The sequence below is a fragment of the Lampris incognitus genome, chromosome 5 (genome assembly GCF_029633865.1).
Source record: "Lampris incognitus isolate fLamInc1 chromosome 5, fLamInc1.hap2, whole genome shotgun sequence".
Classification (NCBI taxonomy): domain Eukaryota; kingdom Metazoa; phylum Chordata; class Actinopteri; order Lampriformes; family Lampridae; genus Lampris; species Lampris incognitus.
This window is the reverse complement of record NC_079215.1, coordinates 69,607,085-69,630,333: the sequence shown is the minus strand read 5'-3', so window position 1 is coordinate 69,630,333 and position 23,249 is coordinate 69,607,085. Positions and strand designations below refer to the sequence as shown.

The 23,249-nt window shown below is 46.0% G+C and overlaps 1 protein-coding gene across 4 annotated transcripts in view; it reads left to right on the top strand.

Moving 5' to 3' along the window:
• The window catches only part of LOC130113312 (spectrin beta chain, non-erythrocytic 1-like), a 126,507-nt gene that overhangs the window by 71,596 nt on the left and 31,662 nt on the right, over window positions 1–23,249 (top strand). For all 4 annotated transcript variants that reach the window (XM_056280895.1, XM_056280898.1, XM_056280896.1 and 1 more), the window contains 12 exons: window positions 2,611–2,748; window positions 2,965–3,721; window positions 6,562–6,764; window positions 7,219–7,309; window positions 7,422–7,568; window positions 12,229–12,492; window positions 12,609–12,833; window positions 15,359–15,448; window positions 16,574–16,852; window positions 17,054–17,184; window positions 17,728–17,932; window positions 20,461–20,835. In XM_056280895.1, coding sequence (XP_056136870.1) covers window positions 2,611–2,748; window positions 2,965–3,721; window positions 6,562–6,764; window positions 7,219–7,309; window positions 7,422–7,568; window positions 12,229–12,492; window positions 12,609–12,833; window positions 15,359–15,448; window positions 16,574–16,852; window positions 17,054–17,184; window positions 17,728–17,932; window positions 20,461–20,835 — 2,905 coding nt within the window. The remainder of the gene's footprint in view (window positions 1–2,610; window positions 2,749–2,964; window positions 3,722–6,561; window positions 6,765–7,218; window positions 7,310–7,421; window positions 7,569–12,228; window positions 12,493–12,608; window positions 12,834–15,358; window positions 15,449–16,573; window positions 16,853–17,053; window positions 17,185–17,727; window positions 17,933–20,460; window positions 20,836–23,249) is intronic.

Here is a 23,249-nt window from a genome sequence, read left to right as displayed (position 1 = left end):
TGTTACACGCTGGGGGGGATTCATTCACAACACTGCTACTAAAATGTTTAGAATAGCTTTTCAAAGAAAACATTTGGAGCTTTAGAAAATCTAAAATTAAAAAAAAAAACAAGGCAGTGGTCTACCACACCAGGCAAGACCCAAGAGGCAGGCTGTGCAAAGATTCCCCTGAGACAGTCCAGTAGTTAGTAGCAGCATGGAAAATGCTAGCTGGGAAAGCTTACACTGAAAGGCATAACCAAGTGGCTGGGATAGGGTAGAGGAATATCTGTACTGAACACAGACTGGAAGTCCCCAAGTCCAAATGAGAGACACTGCCAAAGGTGGTTGAGAATGGCAGAGCTAAGATCCTGTGGCACTTCAAGTTCCACACTGACAAACAGGTGCTGGCTAACCAACCAGACATTGTGGTGGTCGACAAGGACCAGAAGACAGCAGCAGTGATCGATTGATCGATGTAACAATACTGAGTGACGGCAACATCAGGAAGAAAGAGCATGAGAAGCTAGAGAAATGCCAAGGGCTGAGGGAAGAACTAGATCAGATGTGGAAGGGGAAATCCACAGTAGTCCCAGGGGTAATAGGAACACTAGGGGCTGTGACCCCGCCAAACTGGGAGCATGGCTCCAGCAAATTCCAGGAATAGCATCTGAGGTCTCTATCCAGAAGAGTGCTGTCCTAGGACAGCTAAGATACTGCACAGAACCTTCAACCTCCCAGACCTCTGGTAGAGGACCTGAGCTTGAAGAAGACACACACACCACCCGAAAAAGGGTGAGCAATTTATATATATCCGGAAGAATATAAGCAACAAAAAGTAAAGTAAAAGCATAATTTTATTAACAGATCACAATGTATGTAGGGAGAGTGGCTGTCAGTGGGGGACAAGGGGGCACGGGGCTGTTGACTGGTCCGGGGGGGGGGGTTGTTAGTCCAACTGCAACAGGGAAGAAACTGTTCCTATGTCATGAGGTTTTGGTCCTGATGGACCTCAGCCTCTTGCCAGAGGGCAGAGTCTCAAAAAGGTGGTGTCCAGGATGAGAGGGGTCGGCAATGATCTTCCCTGCCCACCTGAAAGTCCTGGAGATGTCCAGTTCCTGGAGAGATGGGAGGCGGCAGCTGATCACCTTCTCCACTGAGTGAATGATGTGCTGCAGCCTGCCCTAGTCCCTGGCGGTGGCAGTAGCGCACCAGATGGTGATGGACGAGGTTAGGATGGAGTCAATGATGGAGGTGTAGAATTCCCCATCATTGACTGTGGCAGATTGAATTCCTTCAGCTACCACAGGAAGTAATCCTCTGCTGTGCTTAAGTTCAGGGCTGTCAAGTTGTCCAGCTTTTGGTAACCTTTTTGAATTAAGAAACGATCATCTTTTATACTGTGATGGCTGCACCCGCAGCCACACATTTGTAGTTTATTTTGTTCTAATTTAGTTTACATCACATTCCATATCACAAACAAATAAATGGCATGACACAGGTTCTCTTTCATAAATCATTCTTATACTTTGTTTAGAGGTCTTGACAGTAGTGGCTGTGTTTTCGTAGTGCACACTTGTAGTTAACTTGTGTAGAGTCAGCACTCTAGTTTGTCTCTAGTGTTGTTCTAATGTTGTTCTGAGGGTGTTGAGTTACCAGTGCTAGGGGCGCCGCTGCTGGAGGACATCTTGTCAGGCTGATTAGAAGATGCAGAGCTGTTAAATACAGGTGGCCAGTTGGGCTCTACCAACTACCCACCCGCCATGTCATGGGAGGGGGGGGGGTGTTATTCTGAATTTAGATATTTTGTTTGTTTCTTTAGAATATGTTGGATTTTGACTCTTTTGTTTTGGTTACGATGTAAATGGGTAACTTGTTGAAGAATTGTCCTGCTTTTTGTTATTTGTAGTTTCGTTGGTAGAATGTTGTTTGTGTTACCTGTTTTGATTCAAAATGATCTGACCAGCCAGTATATATGTCCCCCATTGTGTTCAGTTTGTGATGTCAGTTTGGCATGTTCAGTTTGTTATGTTCAGTTTCTTGGGCATGATATTAGTTAAGTTGGGCGGCACGGTGGCGCAGTGGTTAGTGCAGTCGTCTCACAGCAAGAAGGTTCTGGGTTCGAGTCCCGGGGTTGTCCAACCTTGGGGAGGGGGGTCGTCCTCTGTGTGGAGTTTGCATGTTCTCCCCGTGTCTGCGTGGGTTTCCTCCGGGGGCTCCGGTTTCCTCCCACAGTCCAAAAACATGTAGGTCAGGTGACTCGGCCGTACTAAATTGTCCTTAGGAACGAATGAATGAATGGGTGTGGTGTGGGGGGTTCCTCTGTCCAGGGTGTCTCCCCACCTGCTGTCCTATGACTGCTGGGATAGGCTCCAGCATCCCTGAGAGCAGGATTTTTGTTATTGGTAGGGAATTGTTTTTGGGTAAATAAAAACCCCTTTTTTGAAAAAAAAAAAAAAAACTACCTGTGATTCCTCTTGCCTACCAGGCCGGTCCCTTACATTAACATGTGACCACATGTAGCTGTAAAGGTTTGATTTTATATTGCAAAGGTTTGATTTTATATTACCCTGACCCTGTGCTCTGATGGTTTAAAAGGTTTTTCTCTAAGTTTCCTGGACTCCTTGGCAGGTTTGAGAGTTTGGAGCAGGAGATGAACAACCAGGCGTCCCGCGTGGCGGTGGTGAACCAGATCGCCAGGCAGCTGATTCATAATGGACACCCAAGTGAGAAAGAGATCAAGTCTCAACAGGACAAGCTCAACAACAGGCCAGTTCACATCCACCACTGCCGGGCTGTCTTTCTGATAGAAGTGTTCACCTAGGCCTGTGTTTATAGATTTGGTTATCATGTAGGTCTTGTAATGGAAAGAAAATCATAGAACATTTTCCATTGTATTTTTTGTCAGCCTTATTTTCGCTGCTGTCCTCGACTCAAATCAAACCTGCCCTCACATCAAATGCTTGTTCTCTGTTCTGCCACCAGGTGGAGCCAGTTCCGCGACCTGGTGGACCAGAAGAAGGAGTCTTTGCATTCCGCGCTGGGAGTCCAGAACTATCACCTGGATTGCAACGAGACAAAATCTTGGATCAAAGAGAAGACCAAAGTCATCGAGTCAACGCAGGAGCTGGGCAATGACCTGACTGGGGTCATGGCCCTCCAGCGCAAACTGACGGCGATGGAGCGCGACTTGGTGGCCATTGAGGACAAGCTGTCCGACCTACGCAATGAAGCTCAGAGGCTGGCAGAGGAGCACCCGGACCAGGCAAAGGCCATCACAGGCCGGCTGGCTGAGATCAATGCCGTTTGGGAGGAGATGAAGACAACACTCAAGAATCGTGAGGAGTCTCTGGGCGAGGCCAGCAAGCTGCAGCAGTTCCTTCGAGAACTGGATGACTTCCAGTCCTGGCTGTCCCGTACGCAGACAGCCATTGCCTCCGAGGACATGCCCAACACGCTGGCCGAAGCTGAGAAGCTGCTGGCCCAGCACGAGGGCATCAAGAACGAGATCCGTAACTACGAGGAGGACTACCAGAAGATGCGGGACATGGGTGACATGGTAACTCAAGGCCAGACCGACGCCCAGTACATGTTCCTCCGCCAGAGACTGGAGGCACTGGACACAGGCTGGAACGAGCTCCACAAGATGTGGGAGAACCGCCAGAATCTTCTGACCCAGTCTCACGCCTATCAGCTGTTCCTCAGAGACACAAAGCAGGCAGAGGCCTTCCTCAATAACCAGGTAAAGATGGTAAAGATAAGGGTTATTCAATGTACAGTAACCAGGTAAATGTACTTTATGATTGATCATATAATGCCATAACTTTGTACTGTCAGGATTCATTACAGCAGTTTATAACGTTTGATATATTTTCATAACTTTATAAACGAATTTTCTGGAATTATCGCACTGTGCTGGTGTAGAAAAAGTTCATCTTCAAGTGGAAGACAGATTTCAAGGACATAGTTGATAGGGGAAAAAGGACCTTTCTAATTGGGGTTTAATGCAGGGTTAATACTCCCCCCTGACCAAGGCAATAGGAAAAAGCACTGGAGTTGGTCCCTGGTGCTGCACCACCGCTGCTATACAATAGGATGGGTTACATGCAGAGGACAAACTTCACTGTAAACAAACAACTGAACAATGATAAAAGAAAGTGGCTTTCTTTCTTTCTTGACCAGGGCAAAGTTTACAAACATACCTTCTATACCTCATACTTTATAATCTGAGGATTTTTGCTTCACTATAAAATTAAGGGATCAAAATATAAACCTTCACACACAGGTTAGCCTTCTTACACTGTGGAACTGCAGTTGGTGATGGGGGACATTTGATTGTTGATGTTTACCATAAACCAACACAGACCTTTAAAACGATTGGAGTAAATCTTTGCGCTCCATGTTTCTCACACAGCCAGTTGTATGTAGCTGCCTCCACAACTGATAGTGCAGAAAAGCTTTCTATCCTAGTGCCAAATATTGAGACATGCAACGTGGTTTACCCTGAGGTGCTCGATCACCGAGCGATTAATACACACACACTGGCAAAGAAGCTGGATTGAAAATTATGACATTGATAATTTTCGTTAGTAAGATTCGTTTATTCGATGTTCGTTTATCACATGTATCGTATCATAAATTATCCTATATTTCATCATCGATTATATCGTAAAGATGAGATCGTGTTGGTTGTTTCGGTGAGAACATTTTCCCCAAGCAATGCCGGGTACCTCTGCTAGTCTGAATTAAACCCAGACTGATAACCAGTGAAAAACCATCATAGAAGCTTCAAGTGTAACAACAGCAGCAGGTATAGAAGGTATGGAAGGTATAGAAGGTATGGAGGTATAGAAGGTATGGAGGTATAGAAGGTATAGAAGGTATGGAAAGTATAGAAGGTATAGCGTTATGGAAGGTGTAGAAGGTATAGAGGTATGGAAGGTGTAGAAGGTATGGATGGTATAGAGGGTATAAAAGGTATAGGGGTATAGAAGGTGTAGAGGTATAGAAGGTATAGGGGTATAGAAGGTATAGAAGGTGTAAAGCGGTATAGAAGGTATGCAAGGTGTAGAAGGTATAGAGGTATGGAAGGTATGGATGGTATAGAGGTATGGAAGGTATAGAAGGCGTAGAGGTATAGAAGGTGTAGAAGTATAGAAGGTATAGGGGTATAGAAGGCGTCGTTATATAAGGTGTAGGGGTATAGAAGGTGTAGAGGTATAGAAGGTATGGATGGTATAGAGGTATGGAAGGTATAGAATGTATATAAATTATAGGGGTATAGAAGGTACAGATGTATATAAGGTATAGGGGTATAGAAGGCATCGAGGTATAGAAGGTGTAGAGGTATAGAAGGTATAGGGGTATAGAAGGCGTCGAGTTATAGAAGGTGTAGAGGTGTAGAAGCTGTAGAGGTATAGAAGGTGTAGAAGGTTTAGAAGGTATAGAGGTATAGAAGGTGTAGAGGTATAGAAGGTGTAGAAGGTTTAGAAGGTATAGAGGTATAGAAGCTGTAGAGGTATAGAAGATGTAGAGGTATAAAAGGTTTAGAAGGTGTAGAGGTGTAGAAGGTGTAGAGGTATAGAAGCTGTAGAGGTATAGAAGGTATAGGGGTATAGAAGGTGTAGAAGGTGTAAAGCGGTATAGAAGGTATGCAAGGTGTAGGGTTAGGGTTAGGGTTAGACAGAGGTATAGAAGCTGTAGAGGTATAGAAGGTGTAGAGGTATAGAAGCTGTAGAGGTATAGAAGGTGTAGAGGTGTAGAAGGTTTAGAAGGTATAGAGGTATAGAAGCTGTAGAGGTATAGAAGATGTAGAGGTATAAAAGGTTTAGAAGGTGTAGAGGTGTAGAAGGTATAGAAGGTGTAGAGGTATAGAAGCTGTAGAGGTATAGAAGGTATAGGGGTATAGAAGGTGTAAAGCGGTATAGAAGGTATGCAAGGTGTAGAAGGTATAGAGGTATGGAAGGTGTACGTATAGAAGGTATGGATGGTATAGAGGTATAGAAAGTATAGGGGTATACAAGTATAGAAGGTATAGTGGTATAGAAGGCATCGATGTATAGAAGGTATAGAAGGTGTAGGGGTATAGAAGGTGTAGAAGTATAGAAGGTATAGGGGTATAGAAGGCGTCGAGTTATAGAAGGTATAGAAGGTGTAGAGGTGTAGAAGGTGTAGAGGTGTAGAAGCTGTAGAGGTATAGAAGGTATAGAAGGTGTAGAGGTATAGGAGCTGTAGAGGTATAGAAGGTGTAGAAGGTGTAGAGGTATAGAAGCTGTAGAGGTATAGAATGTGTAGAGGTATAAAAGGTTTAGAAGGTGTAGAAGGTATAGAAGGTGTAGAGGTATAGAAGGTGCAGAGGTGTAGAAGGTATAGAAGCTGTAGAGGTATAGAAGCTGTAGAGGTGTAGAAGGTATAGAGGTACAGAAGGGAAAGAAACTGCAGGTCTATGACATACAGTGGAACTGGACAGATTGATCCACAGACAGAAACGAGTTAAAAAAAAGTAAAGTTCAACAGCAGAGTCAGAAAATCAGAAAGTGTGTGTGTGTGTGTGTGTGTGTGTGTGTGTGTGTGTGTGTGTAGGAGTATGTCCTGGCACACACAGAGATGCCCACCACCCTGGAGGGAGCTGAGGCAGCCATTAAGAAGCAGGAGGACGTAATGACCACCATGGACGCCAACGAGGAGAAGATAAACGGTGTGGTGGAGGCCGGACGCAGGCTGGCCGCTGACGGAAACATCAACTCTGAACGCATCCAGGAGAGGGCGACCTCCATAGACGACAGGTGCCTGCTCACCTGAAGTCATTCAGATGGTCATCTCCATTTCCTACATGCTGGGGATTTATACCTTTACTCATCATTGCTTATTAGTATTTTATTACCCTTAATTACTCTTCATTGCTTTACCTATCATTAGGTATGATTACTCACCGTTACCTATCATTAATCACCGTTACTTATCATTACTCACCGTTACCTATCATTACTCACCGTTACCTATCATTACTCACCGTTACCTATCATTAATCACCGTTACTTATCATTAATCACCGTTACCTATCATTAATCACCGTTACTTATCATTAATCACCGTTACCTATCATTAATCACTACTTTGACGTGTACTGGGCTTTAGTGTCCAGGAAGTTGATATTGTATATGTTTAAGGACACTGTGCGTTCTTAAACTCACTGATGAAGCTAGCTGTCTTACCTTTGACCTTTGCCCCCCATGTCAGACATAAGAAGAATCGGGAAGCCGCTGTGGAGCTACTGATGAGACTCAAGGACAACAGAGACCTGCAGAAGTTCCTGCAGGACTGCCAGGAGGTCTGTCTGCTCACACATGGGCACGAATGACCCACACGGTTCTCTCTCACACACACACACACACACACACAGAGATAAGTGTGCATTAAAATGTGATGTGTTGTGTTGCCAGCTGTCTCTGTGGGTGAGCGAGAAGATGCTGTGTGCTCAGGATCTGTCATACGACGAGGCCAGGAACCTGCACAGCAAGTGGCTCAAACACCAGGCCTTCATGGCTGAACTGCAGTCCAACAAGGAGTGGTTGGACAAGATTGAAAAGGTATGGAGAGGGCATCTGGCTGGCGTGGCGGTCTATTACCTCGCCTATCAACACGGGGATCGCTGGTTTGAACCCCCCTCTGACTTAGTCGGGCATCCCTACAGACACAATTGGCCGTGTTTGCAGGTGGGAAGCCGGATGTGGGTATGTGTCCTGGTCGCTGCACTAGCGCCTCCTCTGGTCGGTCGGGGCACCTGTTCGGGGGGAGGGGGAACTGGGGGGAATAGCGTGATCCTCCCACACGCTATGTCCGCCGGGTGAAACTCCTCACTGTCAGGTGACTCCCCATGTATCGGAGGAGGCATGTGGTAGTCTGCAGCCCCCTCCCCCCCCTCCCGATCGGCAGAGGGTGTGGAGCAGCGACTGGGGTGGCTCAGAAGAGGGGGTAATTGGCTGGATACAGTTGGGGGGGAAAACGTGGGGGGAAAAATCCAAAAAAGAAAAGAAAAAGGTATGGAGAGAGAGAGAGAGGGAGAGAGAGAGAGAGAGAGAGAGAGAGAGAGTTATACAGCATGACGGAGAAGGATGTTCAGGAAGCTGGTGCTGGTGCTGGTGCTGTACTGACAGAACAGAACATCATGCTGTGATGACAGAACATGATGCTGTACTGACAGAACATGATGCTGTACTGACAGAACAGAACATCATGCTGTGATGACAGAACATGATGCTGTACTGACAGAACATGATGCTGTACTGACAGAACATGATGCTGTACTGACAGAACATCATGCTGTACTGACAGAACAGAACATCATGCTGTGATGACAGAACATGATGCTGTACTGACAGAACATGATGCTGTACTGACAGAACATCATGCTGTGCTGACAGAACATCATGCTGTACTGACAGAACAGAACATCATGCTGTGATGACAGAACATCATGCTGTACTGACAGAACATCATGCTGTACTGACAGAACAGAACATCATGCTGTGATGACAGAACATGATGCTGTGATGACAGAACATGATGCTGTACTGACAGAACATCATGCTGTACTGACAGAACATCATGCTGTACTGACAGAACATGATGCTGTATTGACAGAACATCATGCTGTACTGACAGAACATCATGCTGTACTGACAGAACATCATGCTGTGATGACAGAACATGATGCTGTACTGACAGAACATGACGCTGTACTGACAGAACATGATGCTGTACTGACAGAACATGATGCTGTACTGACAGAACATGATGCTGTACTGACAGAACATCATGCTGTACTGACAGAACATGATGCTGTGCTGACAGAACATCATGCTGTGCTGACAGAACATCATGCTGTGCTGACAGAACATCATGCTGTACTGACAGAACATCATGCTGTACTGACAGAACATCATGCTGTGATGACAGAACATCATGCTGTACTGACAGAACATGATGCTGTACTGACAGAACATGATGCTGTGATGACAGAACATGATGCTGTACTGACAGAACATGATGCTGTACTGACAGAACATCATGCTGTGATGACAGAACATCATGCTGTACTGACAGAACATGATGCTGTGCTGACAGAACATCATGCTGTACTGACAGAACATCATGCTGTGATGACAGAACATCATGCTGTACTGACAGAGCATGATGCTGTACTGACAGAACATGACGCTGTACTGACAGAACATGATGCTGTACTGACAGAACATCATGCTGTACTGACAGAACATCATGCTGTACTGACAGAACATCATGCTGTACTGACAGAACATGATGCTGTGATGACAGAACATCATGCTGTACTGACAGAACATCATGCTGTACTGACAGAACATCATGCTGTACTGACAGAACATGACGCTGTACTGACAGAACATCATGCTGTACTGACAGAACATGATGCTGTACTGACAGAACATCATGCTGTACTGACAGAACATCATGCTGTACTGACAGAACATCATGCTGTGATGACAGAACATGATGCTGTACTGACAGAACATCATGCTGTGCTGACAGAACATCATGCTGTGATGACAGAACATGATGCTGTGATGACAGAACATGATGCTGTACTGACAGAACATCATGCTGTACTGACAGAACATGACGCTGTACTGACAGAACATCATGCTGTACTGACAGAACATGACGCTGTACTGACAGAACATGACGCTGTACTGACAGAACATGACGCTGTACTGACAGAACATCATGCTGTACTGACAGAACATCATGCTGTGCTGACAGAACATGATGCTGTACTGACAGAACATCATGCTGTACTGACAGAACATCATGCTGTACTGACAGAACATCATGCTGTGATGACAGAACATCATGCTGTACTGACAGAACATCATGCTGTACTGACAGAACATCATGCTGTGCTGACAGAACATCATGCTGTACTGACAGAACATCATGCTGTGCTGACAGAACATCATGCTGTGATGACAGAACATGATGCTGTACTGACAGAACATCATGCTGTACTGACAGAACATGATGCTGTGATGACACAACATGATGCTGTACTGACAGAACATCATGCTGTACTGACAGAACATGATGCTGTACTGACAGAACATCATGCTGTACTGACAGAACATCATGCTGTGATGACAGAACATCATGCTGTGATGACAGAACATCATGCTGTACTGACAGAACATCATGCTGTACTGACAGAACATCATGCTGTACTGACAGAACATCATGCTGTGCTGACAGAACATGATGCTGTACTGACAGAACATCATGCTGTACTGACAGAACATCATGCTGTACTGACAGAACATCATGCTGTACTGACAGAACATGATGCTGTACTGACAGAACATGATGCTGTGATGACAGAACATCATGCTGTACTGACAGAACATGATAATGTACTGACAGAACATCATGCTGTGATGACAGAACATCATGCTGTGCTGACAGAACATGATGCTGTACTGACAGAACATGATGCTGTGATGACAGAACATCATGCTGTACTGACAGAACATCATGCTGTACTGACAGAACATCATGCTGTACTGACAGAACATGATGCTGTGATGACAGAACATGATGCTGTGATGACAGAACATGAAGCTGTACTGACAGAACATGACACTGTACTGACAGAACATGACGCTGTACTGACAGAACATGATGCTGTACTGACAGAACATGACGCTGTACTGACAGAACATCACGCTGTACTGACAGAACATGATGCTGTACTGACAGAACATGACGCTGTACTGACAGAACATCATGCTGTGATGACAGAACATCATGCTGTACTGACAGAACATGACGCTGTACTGACAGAACATCATGCTGTACTGACAGAACATCATGCTGTACTGACAGAACATGATGCTGTACTGACAGAACATGACGCTGTACTGACAGAACATCATGCTGTACTGACAGAACATGATGCTGTGATGACAGAACATGATGCTGTGATGACAGAACATGATGCTGTGATGACAGAACATGAAGCTGTACTGACAGAACATGACACTGTACTGACAGAACATCATGCTGTACTGACAGAACATCATGCTGTACTGACAGAACATCATGCTGTACTGACAGAACATGATGCTGTACTGACAGAACATCATGCTGTACTGACAGAACATGATGCTGTGATGACAGAACATGATGCTGTGATGACAGAACATGATGCTGTGATGACAGAACATGAAGCTGTACTGACAGAACATCATGCTGTACTGACAGAACATGATGCTGTACTGACAGAACATCATGCTGTGCTGACAGAACATCATGCTGTACTGACAGAACATGATGCTGTACTGACAGAACATCATGCTGTGCTGACAGAACATCATGCTGTACTGACAGAACATGATGCTGTGATGACAGAACATCATGCTGTGATGACAGAACATCATGCTGTGCTGACAGAACATGATGCTGTACTGACAGAACATCATGCTGTACTGACAGAACATCATGCTGTACTGACAGAACATCATGCTGTACTGACAGAACATCATGCTGTACTGACAGAACATGACGCTGTACTGACAGAACATCATGCTGTACTGACAGAACATCATGCTGTACTGACAGAACATGATGCTGTACTGACAGAACATGATGCTGTACTGACAGAACATGACGCTGTACTGACAGAACATCATGCTGTACTGACAGAACATCACGCTGTACTGACAGAACATCATGCTGTACTGACAGAACATGATGCTGTACTGACAGAACATCATGCTGTACTGACAGAACATGATGCTGTACAGACAGAACATGATGCTGTACTGACAGAACATCATGCTGTACTGACAGAACATGATGCTGTGATGACAGAACATGATGCTGTGATGACAGAACATCATGCTGTACTGATAGAACATGATGCTGTACTGACAGAACATGATGCTGTACTGACAGAACATGACGCTGTATTGACAGAACATCATGCTGTACTGACAGAACATCATGCTGTACTGACAGAACATGATGCTGTACTGACAGAACATGACGCTGTATTGACAGAACATCATGCTGTACTGACAGAACATGACGCTGTACTGACAGAACATCATGCTGTGATGACAGAACAACTGAACAGAAGGACAGAATAGAACCAGTGAAGAGAACAAGAGAAGAGCAGAAGCAAGCATATCTTGGATGTCTTATGTTCTTTTTCTTGTGCAGGATGGTTTGCTGCTGGTGTCAGAGAAGCCAGAGACAGAAGAAGTGGTGAAGGACAAGCTGTCGGTGCTGCACAGGATGTGGGCGGAGCTTGAGAGTACCACCCAGACCAAGGCGCAGTGTTTGTTTGATGCCAACAGGGCAGAGCTGTTCACGCAGAGCTGTGCTGACCTGGACCAGTGGCTGCTTGGCCTGGAGGGCCAGATCCAGTCTGATGATTATGGCAAGGACCTCACCTCCGTCAACATCCTGCTGAAAAAACAACAGGTACTGCACACACCACAAATACTACCACTGCTACTACAGCAAATACTACAACCTGAATGAATGGCAGTTTAAAGTTAGTATTGCTAGTATTAGTGGTTGCATTGTGTTGTGTGCAGATGCTGGAGAACCAGGTAGAGGTGCGTCAGAGGGAGGTGATGGAGCTGCAGACCCAGGTAGAGGCGCTTGGGGAAGAGGGCGGAGACACGGAGGAGGTGGACGGGCGGAGGCAGACGGTGGAAAAGAAGTTCCAGGCGCTGCTGGAGCCGCTGAGGAAGAGGAAGAATTTCCTGGTGGCGTCCAGGGAGATCCACCAGTTCAACCGAGACGTGGAGGATGAAATCGTACGTTGAAACGTTCACATGTTGTTGTTGTTTTGTCCTAATCCTGCAATGACCAAGAACAGGAATCAACAGCATCACAGAGAAATGATCAAACAAACAGGTGCTGCACACAGCATCTTTGGATGCTAGCAAGAAAACCATCACTTCTAAATGAGTCTGTTTAACAGGGGTCACGCCCCTGACACTGCTCCTCCTGTCACTGAAACACTCCACTAGGCCAGAAGCATGTTCTCCCCCTGTCTGCTGCAGTTTCCTGCCACCATCAAGAAGAGATGCATGTTAGGGTTAATACTCCTGCCTGTGCCCCACAGCAAGGCAATGGAAAGAAGAACTGGAGTTGGTCCCCCGGGCGCTGTAGCTGCCAACTGCTCCTACACAATAGAAGAAGAAAGAAGAAACCCACTTTTATTTTTGTCGTTGTACAGTTTTGTGGTTACAGTGAAATTTGTCTTCTGCATGTAACCCATCCTATTGTACAGGAGCAGTGGGTAGCTGCAGCGCCCAGGGACCAACTCCCCTTCTTCTTTCCACTGCCTTGCCTAGGATGGGTTCAATGCCGAGCACAAATTCAATGTAAAAATCCAATGTCAAATAAAGTAGCTTTCATTTTATAAGACAATTTGGAGATTGATCCCGTAGACCCACCACCAATGGGGATGAGCACTGGGGTGAGTATAGGGTGAGCACAGGGTACAATGCAGGCCAGGCGACGGGCAAATGTGGGGACCGGGGTGTGGCGACTTCCAGCATCGCAGACTGGTCCTTGGGATGTGGAATGTCACCTCTCTGGCAGGGAAGGAGCCATAGCTGGTGAGGGAGGTGGAGCGGTACCAACTAGATATAGTTGGGCTCACCTCCATGCATAGCATGGGCTCTAGTACCAAATTCCTGGAGAGGGGCTGGACTCATTACTTTTCCGGAGTTGGCTAAGGTGGCAGGCGCCGGGCAGGTGTGGGAATACTCACAAGTCCCTGGTTGAGCGCCGCCATGTTGGAGTTCTCCCCGGCGAATGAGAAGGTCGCCTCTATATGACTGTGAGTCGCTGGAGGGAAGGCTCTGACTGTTGTGTGTGCTTATGCACCGAATAGCAGTTTGGAGTATCCAGCCTTCTTGGAGTCTCTGGGTGGTGTCCTGGATACGGTTCTGCCCGGGGACTCTATAGTTCTGCTGGGGGACTTCAATGCTCACGTGGGCAACGATGGTGAAACCTGGAGGGGCGTGATTGGGAGGAGCACCGATCTGAACCCGAGTGGTGCCTTGTTATTGGACTTCTGTGCGAGGCATGGATTGACAACAACAAACACCATGTTCGAACATAAGGTAGTTCATAAGTGTACTCGGTACCAGAACATCTTAGGCCGTAGATCGATGGTAGACTTTGTGGTGGTATCATCAGATCTGCAACCATATGTTTTGGACACTAGGGTGGAGAGAGGAGCAGAGCTGTTAATTTATAGGGCCCCTAATTCAGTTACTCTGAGTTTTCTGACCTGTCTGTTGTCATGCCAACATATGACAGGGTGTTTATTCTGACGATGTTAATATTCATGTGTGTTGTCCTTCCCATTCCCTCACCTCACGTTTTGGATCTTATAAACTCATTTAACCTCATTCAATCTGTTGAAGGGGCCACACATTCCAGAGGCCACATCTTGACCTTGTACTCTCCTCTGGTTTCTCCCTCGAATGTCTCAGTCTGGTGGATATGCCTGTATCTGACCATAAAGCTGTCGTTTTTAAATCCCACTACAGCTCGCTACTCCTAGTCACTATCCTAAAACACGCTCTGGTATTCTCAACGCTGGCTCTGCAGCCTTCAGTGCTGGCTCTGCAGCACACATTCTCAACGCTGGCTCTGGTATTCTCAACGCTGGCTCTGCAGCCTTCAATGCTGGCTCTGCAGCACACATTCTCAACGCTGGCTCTGCAGCACACAGTTTGAGCAGAAGCAGAACAAATCTAAGCAGCAGCAGGGGCTGTTTGAGTGTGAGGGCAAATCTAAGCAGCAGCAGGGGCTGTTTGAGTGTGAGGGCAAATCTGAGCAGCAGCAGGGGCTGTTTGAGTGTGAGGGCAGGGTTTTGAGGGCAAGTATTACTGAAAGTATTGCAAAATCTGAACATGAAACTATCAAGTCATGCTCTCCAGCTAAAAGACTACTCTCTTGGATAAAGATGGGAAAGAGTCGCCATAGTTCTGAGCCTCAACAAATTCTGAGCCTTAACGAGTTGTGAGCCTTAATGAGTTGTGAGCCTTAACGAGCTGGTCTCACAGACTGGAGGTTTCCTGTGCACAGAGACAGCGATGGACAAAATGAACAATGAGGCTCATCAGCCAATATGATTTAACTGTAATCGTTTGGTTGGCGATTAAATTGCGTAATAATGTCATCAATTAAAACAACAGATATATATATATTTAGGTGAAGTGACCTGTTACACTCGTTTGTTTTTGAATTGGGCATAATCTGGAAATGTAAAGGCTGTGTGTGCGTGTGCGTGTGTGTGTGTGTGTGTGTGTGTGTGTAGCTCTGGGTGGAGGAGAGGATGACTATGGCCACCTCCACAGACCATGGTCACAACCTGCAGACAGTCCAGCTGCTCATCAAGAAGAACCAGGTACAGAACCTGCTTCCTCGCTGCTCTCTGGAGTCCATGTGTTTCGTTTTTTATGCAGAAAATGGGGTTCATACTGGCATCAAACATCTGAAAGGCAGTAGATTTGAAAATAGAATTTCCAGGTTCCAACACAGTTACGGAAGTATGACTAAAGCAGAATCAGCTGTTAGAGCTTGACTGACCAATTAAAAAAAAAAGTGCAGCAGGTGGAACCATTTTAAAATGTCTGTTATGTCTCAGTATGCTAACACGTGCCTCCACTGGCCACCGCTCCTATCGGTTAGCTAGCTAGCTAGCTAGCTTGTGGACAGTATACCAGGCAGGTACAGTTTCAACATGACTCGTACAGCATTTGAAATACAGACTGACTTTAACATCATCTGTAGTGTTTGAATACACCTTCTCAACAGCAGCTCCAAAAAATAGTTTCATGTGGTCATGGAAATTAAGCTAAACCTTATGTAGAAGTCAAGGAAAGTTAACTGAAAACCACTGGTGAAGAAGTCCATGGTAGATGGAACCTTTCTCCATTTGTGTCTGTTTGTGTTCATCAGGTTTGATTTGCCTTCATTTCCATTCAAAGTAAATCCTGCTGTTCAACACAACCCTGAAGATCAGTTTGAATTGACCCAACTGAAATCCATTCAGGGACGTTTCTGTTCCGTCTGAACCAAAAGGAGGAGGAGAAACCAAAACCGTCTTGATATTCTAGTCATTTAACTTTTGATCTTATTTAGAAACACACTTACAGTAAAATAAGCTTCAGTTCCACATCACAAAAATGACAAGAAACCCAGAGAAACAGGTCAAAGGTCAGAACCGCAGCAACATGAAAAAAACAGTAATAGAGAAGTGACAGGTATAGTTAGGATGATGATGGATAATAGATAAGTGACAGATTTAGGATGATGATGGATAGTAGAGAAGTGACAGATTTAGGATGATGATGGATGATAGAGAAGTGACAGATTTAGGATGATGATGGATGATAGAGAAGTGACAGAGTTAGGATGATGATGGATGATAGAGAAGTGACAGTTTGGATGATGATGGATGATAGACATATGACAGAGTTCAGATGATGATGGATGGTAGAGAAGTGACGGAACATCTCTCTCCTCTCAGACTTTACAGAAGGAGATCATGGGTCATCAGCCTCGTATTGATGACATCATCGAACGGAGTCAGAGCCTCCTGGTGGATGAGTCTCCCAGTGCGGAGGCCATCGGTCAGCGTCTGGCGGCGCTGCAGGAGCTGTGGCGGCTGCTAATGAAGGAGACAGAGTCCCGCCACACCCGGCTGGAGGAGGCTCATGATGCCCAGCGGTTCTACTTTGACGCGGCGGAGGCAGAGGCCTGGATGAGCGAACAGGAGCTGTACATGATGTCAGAGGAGAAGGCCAAGGTAGTGTGAAGACCGACGGGCAGACGAGTGTCAGCTGCAGCCAAAGCAGTGAAGCACTCGCATGGAAATGGATGCTGTCAATAAAATGATGATGATGATGATATAATATACCATATATACAATCACTCTTCCACTGGGAAAAATTCTGCGTAGCCTTAGTTCAATAAAACCATGGTGTGTGGGTGTGTGTGTGTGTGTCAGGATGAGCAGAGTGCAGTGGCAATGTTGAAGAAACATCAGATTGTGGAGTTGGCGGTGGAGGACTATGCTGAGACGGTACACCAACTTTCCAAAACCAGCAGAGGACTGGTAGCTGCTGGACACCCAGAGAGGTCAGCACGCACGCACACACACACACACACACACACACACACACACACACACACACACACACACAGTGGTCAAGTCAGTTCCTCTCTTTGCTCTCCAGTGAGAGGTGCAGTGATGTCATGGGTGTAGGGTTGGCTAGGTGGACCAGTGAGGTGATGTTAGTATTTATTGTTGGCATACAGTTTGATGATGTCATACAGTTTGATGATGTCATACATTTTGATGACGTCATACATTTTGGTGACGTCATCCATGTAAAGTTTTTAATTTAGCAGACAAGTTAGCATTAGTGACCAGCAAGCCTCTGCTGTCTACTCAGTCCTGCTCACTTGCCCCGTGCTGACAGTGGCTCAAGAGGTGGAGCTGGTCGTCTGATAACTGGAGGGTTGTGGGTTCAATCCTCAGCTCCTCCTGACAAAAATGTCGAGATGTCCCTGAGCAACACAACTAACCCCTAATGGCTCCCGCTGAGCTGGCTGTAACCTTGTGCGTGTGTGTGTGTGTGTGTGGGTGTGTGCGTGTGTGTGCGTGTGTGTGTGGGGTAGCGAGCGTATCAGCATGCGTCAGTCTCAGGTGGACAAGCTGTACGCGGGGCTGAAGGACCTGTCGGAGGAGCGCAGGGGGAAGTTGGATGAGCGGTTTCGTCTCTTCCAGCTCAACCGAGAGGTGGACGACCTGGAGCAGTGGATCGCTGAGAGAGAGGTGGTGGCCGGCTCCCACGAGCTGGGACAGGACTACGAACACGTCACCGTAAGACTCGCTAGCCTGACAACGTTAATACGCACAACAACAGCCAGCGGGTTAGCTAGGAGCCACGTGCAGGTGAAGGCAGTTAGAGATGCCGGGCAGGACAGCGCCACCAACTTCATACACATGTTGGTTCAGACAGGACCAGTCATTTAAACCACAAGTCAATAATGCCCCAACAAATACACAACTGGAAGTGTCTTCATGAAAATGATCCGCCATGTTAAACAGAACAACAGTCAAACCAAACACAACTAGTCAACAGAGAAGATAAGATTCTACTTCAGAAGTAATGTAACTAATGTAATGTAATAAGATTCTACCTCAGAAATAATGTAACTAATGTAATGTAATAAGAGTCTACCTCAGAAGTAATGTAACTAATGTAATGTAATGTAATAAGAGTCTACCTCAGAAGTAATGTAATCAGAGTCTACCTCAGAAGTAATGTAATAAGATTCTACCTCAGAAGTAATGTAATAAGATTCTACCTCAGAAGTAATGTAACTGTAATGTAATAAGATTCTACCTCGGAAGGGAACAATTCCACCAACAACTACACCAAGAGCAGTACACACAGCTGTCATCACACCACACAATACCACGTACTTCTTTCAAACAAACTACACGGACATGGCAGACAAGTCACTGTATGTGTAAAATCACTAACAAGTACTTCAGACACACCACTGTTTCATTTGAGTTCTAAATAGTATTAGAACGACTTCATGCAGTAAATATAGATACAGAGACTATATACTGAATATATATGACATGCAGTATATACTGAATATATATGGCATGCAATATATACTGAATATATATTATTCTGTGCTCAGTGTTTGTGTGTCTGTACAAAAATTGACAGATAGTAAAGTTGAATGCTCTTTAATGTTGTCGTCAGTCTCATGAAAGAATACATTTGTAAAAGTGAAATGACACAGAAAATGAGACCAGTTACTGTATGCTATATAACTCATATTATACATCCACAGACATAAAACAGGCTACAGTGTTCACATAGTCCATTAAAGTGATATGGAAATAGCTGCACATAACTTGTAAATATCTCGCTAATAATGTACACTACCTTCACCAGCTTCAAAACAAACAACACTGGCATGTTTGCAGCCGGACACTAGCAAACAGCTATTAGAACGGGAAACGCCAAAGCTAGTTTAGCTTTGAGAGCATTCACATGCAAACAAACTGAATATTTAAAAGTAACATGACAGAATACACCACGTGACACCCCTGCACCACTCTGATTAACCATGAAAGTAAATATAACTCACAAGCGATGCTTACCCAAGGCACAAATGGAGGAAGGAAAGGATACGGTAGCTGGAGCTGCCAGCTGACCACGTACGAAAGAAATAACGAAAGAGCTGAATCTCTGAACTATGACCTGGCTGTGTCATGTGACTAAACTAACCAATGAGAACAATAGCAGGGAGCAAACTAGAGAATAATGAATTACTCCCAAAGAAGTTGTCAGTGGTTCTGGTAGGGGATTTGGGGCTGATGATGATCATGTCAGATGATTTCATTTCGGTGAGGCCGTTGGTCAGACTGGAGTAAGTTGTAGTGGTGATGGATTTAGTCAAGATGTAGAGCTGGACGTCATCGGTGTAGCAGTGGAGGTGGAGACCATGACGACATATAGCGTTACTAAGGGGGAGCATGTGAAGGATGAACAAGAGAGGACCAAGCATCGAGCCCTGGTTGACACCTTGGAACAGGGGAGTTGTGCAGGAGGTGCAGCTGTTGGTGCTGATGAGCTGTTGTCTGTTTGGGAGAGATGGCTTTAGAAAGTAGAGGGCAGTACCAGTGATGTTGAGGAAGGATTCAAGGAGAGTAGAATGGTGCAAATGATGGTGTCGACAGCTGCAGGGGAGATGGAAGTAGGACTAGAATGCTGAGGTGGCCAGAGTCTGAGGAGAGGAGGAGTTTGTTGGGGACTTTAAGGCGGGCTGTTTCTGTGCTGTGCTGTGAGCGGAAATACAATTGAAATGATTCGAACAGTTAATTGAAGATGAGGAGCTTCTCATTCCTACCATGAGGTTGGACAGCAGCTCCACTGGAGACACAGGGGAGAACTTTGACAGGGCCTGAATGATAAAATGTCATTTATTGCTTTTAGGCTGTCCTCATTAAACTGGTTGATCGATGTTCACAGAAAAGAAAGTGGAAGTTAGCTGTTAGCTCCGTCAGCTGAGGGTTGAGTCCACACAGTTCTCACCAGGAATGCAGGAAGTCAGTGCAACAATCGACGATCGTGTAAAAATCCATTGAATAGGCAAACCATGAAATCAGTTAAAATAATCCAAAGGTCTCAAGGAGTTGTCAGTAGTTAAAAGTTAAAACGTAAGCAGAACCACAAACAAACAAGCTGCAGCTGGCAACTGGAACCGGAAGTTGAATACTTGAGAGACTGATGACTTTAAAATCTGTTTACAATGATCCGTAAGATACAAGAGGGCATCCACATGCACACACGCTGACCTCTCTTCTCTGTGCTGATTGGACAGATGCTGCAGGAGCGTTTCAGGGAGTTTGCACGCGATACAGGGAATATTGGCCAGGAGCGTGTGGACACCGTCAACCACCTGGCGGATGAGCTGATCAACACGGGACACGGCGATGCAGCTACCATCGCAGAGTGGAAGGACGGGCTGAACGAAGCATGGGCTGACCTGCTGGAGCTGGTGGACACACGAACGCAGATCCTGGCCGCCTCTTACGAGCTGCACAAGTTCTACCACGACGCCAGAGAGATCCTCAGCCGAGTCCTGGACAAGCAGAAGAAACTTCCAGAAGAAGACGGACGAGACCAGATCACAGTGGAGACGCTGCAGAGGATGCACAACACCTTCCAACATGATATCCAGGCGCTGGGAACACAGGTGGGAAAAATACACTCAAATACACAAATAAGTTGGAAACGGTGTGTGTAACATGTTCACATTAAAACACAGATAAGACAGACACCAGTGTGTGCGCATCTGGGTGTGGGTGTCTGTGGGGTGTGTGTATGTATGTGTGTGTGTGTGTATATATATATATATATATATATATATATATATATATAGGGCGGCATGGTGGCGTAGTGGTTAGCGCGGTCGTCTCACAGCGAGAAGGTTCTGGGTTCAAGCCCCAGGACCATCCAACCTTGGGGGTCGTCCCGGGTCGTCCTCTGTGTGGAGTTTGCATGTTCTCCCCGTGTCTGCGTGGGTTTCCTCCAGAGACTCTGGTTTCCTCCCACAGTCCAAAGACATGCAGGTCAGGTGAATTGGCCGTACTAAATTGTCCCTAGGTATGAATGTGTGTGTGTGTGTGTGTGTGTGTGTGTGTGTGTGTGTGTGTGTGTGTGTGTGTGTGTGTGTGGGGGCCCTGTGATGGCCTGGCAACCTGTCCAGGGTGTCTCCCATCCTGCCGCCCAATGACTGCTGGAATAGGCTGCAGCATCCTCGTGACCCTGAGAGTGGGATAAGCAGTTCAGATAATGGATGGATGGATGGAGATATATATACTGCTCAAAAAAATAAAGGGAACACCTAAAAACACAATGTAGACCTCGATGAATGAAATATTTCAGCTGAAAATCTTTATTTATTAGACAGAGGAATGTGTTTAGAGCAAAATAACCTAAGGATGATCAATGGAAATCAAAATCATTAGCCCATTAAGGTCTGGATTCAGAATCATACTCAAAATCAAAGTGGAAAATGAGAACATAGGCTGATCCAACTTCTGTGGAAATTCTTCAAGACGATTCAAAATGAGGCTCAGTAGTGTGTTTGGCCTCCACGTGCCTGTATGCACTCCCTACAACGTCTGGGCATGCTCCTGATGAGACGACGGATGGTCTCCTGAGGGATCTCCTCCCAGACCTGGATCAGGGCATCGGTCAACTCCTGGACAGTCTGTGGTGCGACATCGCGTTGGCGGATGGTACGAGACATGATGTCCCAGAGGTGCTCGATTGGATTCAGGTCTGGGGACCGTGCAGGCCAGTCCATAGCATCAATGCCCTCGACATACAGGAACTGCTGACACACTCTGGCCACATGAGGACGAGCATTGTCATGCATGAGCAGGAACCCAGGGCCCACTGCACCAGCATATGGTCTGACAAGGGGTCTGAGGATCTCATCCCGGTACCTAATGGCAGTCATGGTACCTCTGGCTAGCACGTAGAGGTCTGTGCGGCCCTCCAAGGATATGCCTCCCCAGACCATCGCTGACCCACCACCAAACCGGTCATGCTGGAGGATGTTGCAGGCAGCAGAACATTCTCCACAGCGTCTCCAGACTCTCTCACGTCTGTCACATGTGTTCAGTGTGAACCTGCTCTCATCTGTGAAGAGCACAGGGCGCCAATGGCGAATCTGCCAACCAAGATGTTCTCTGGCAAAGGTCAATCGGGCTGCACGGTGTTGGGCTGTGAGCACAGGCCCCAATTGTGGACGTCGGGCCCTCATACCATCCTCATGCATTCTGTTTCTCACTGTTTGAGCAGAAACCTGCACATTAGTGGCCTGTCGAAGGTCGTTTTGTAGGGCTCCGGCAGTGCTCCTCCTGTTCCTCCTTGCACAAAGGACCAGATAGCGGTCCTGCTGCGGGGTTGTTGTCCTCCTGCGGCCCCCTCCACGTCTCCTGGTGTACTGGCCTGTCTCCTGGTACCTCCTCCATGCTCTGGACACTGTGCTGGGAGACACATCAAATCTTCTTGCCACAGCACGCATTGATGTGCCATCCTGGATGAGCTGCACTACCTGAGCAACTTCTGTAGGTTGCAGATACTGCCTCATGCCACCTCTAGTGGTGAGGGCACTAGCAAAATGAAAAACTAACCAAAGATCGGCCAGAAAAGATGAGGACCGGCAAATGGTCTGTGGCCACCACCTGCAAATCCATTCCTGTTATAGGGGTTGTCTTGCAAATTGTCTAATTTCCACCAGGTGGAAATTAGACAATTTACCAACAGGTGAAATTGATTCACAAATCAGTGTTGCTTCCTAACTGGACAGGTTGATATCTCAAAAGTGTGATTGACTTGGAGCTACATTGCATTGCTTATGTGTTCCCTTTATTTTTTTGAGCAGTGTATATATATATATATATATATATATATATATATATATATATATATACACAAACACACACACACATACACATACACATACACTAAACACTGTGTAACACACACCACACACAGACACTAACAGAGAGATAATTTCTATTAAATGAACAAGCAGCAGAAAAGAAACATTTGATGGGTTTATTTGACATCGATACAGGACCATTTTAGGACCAT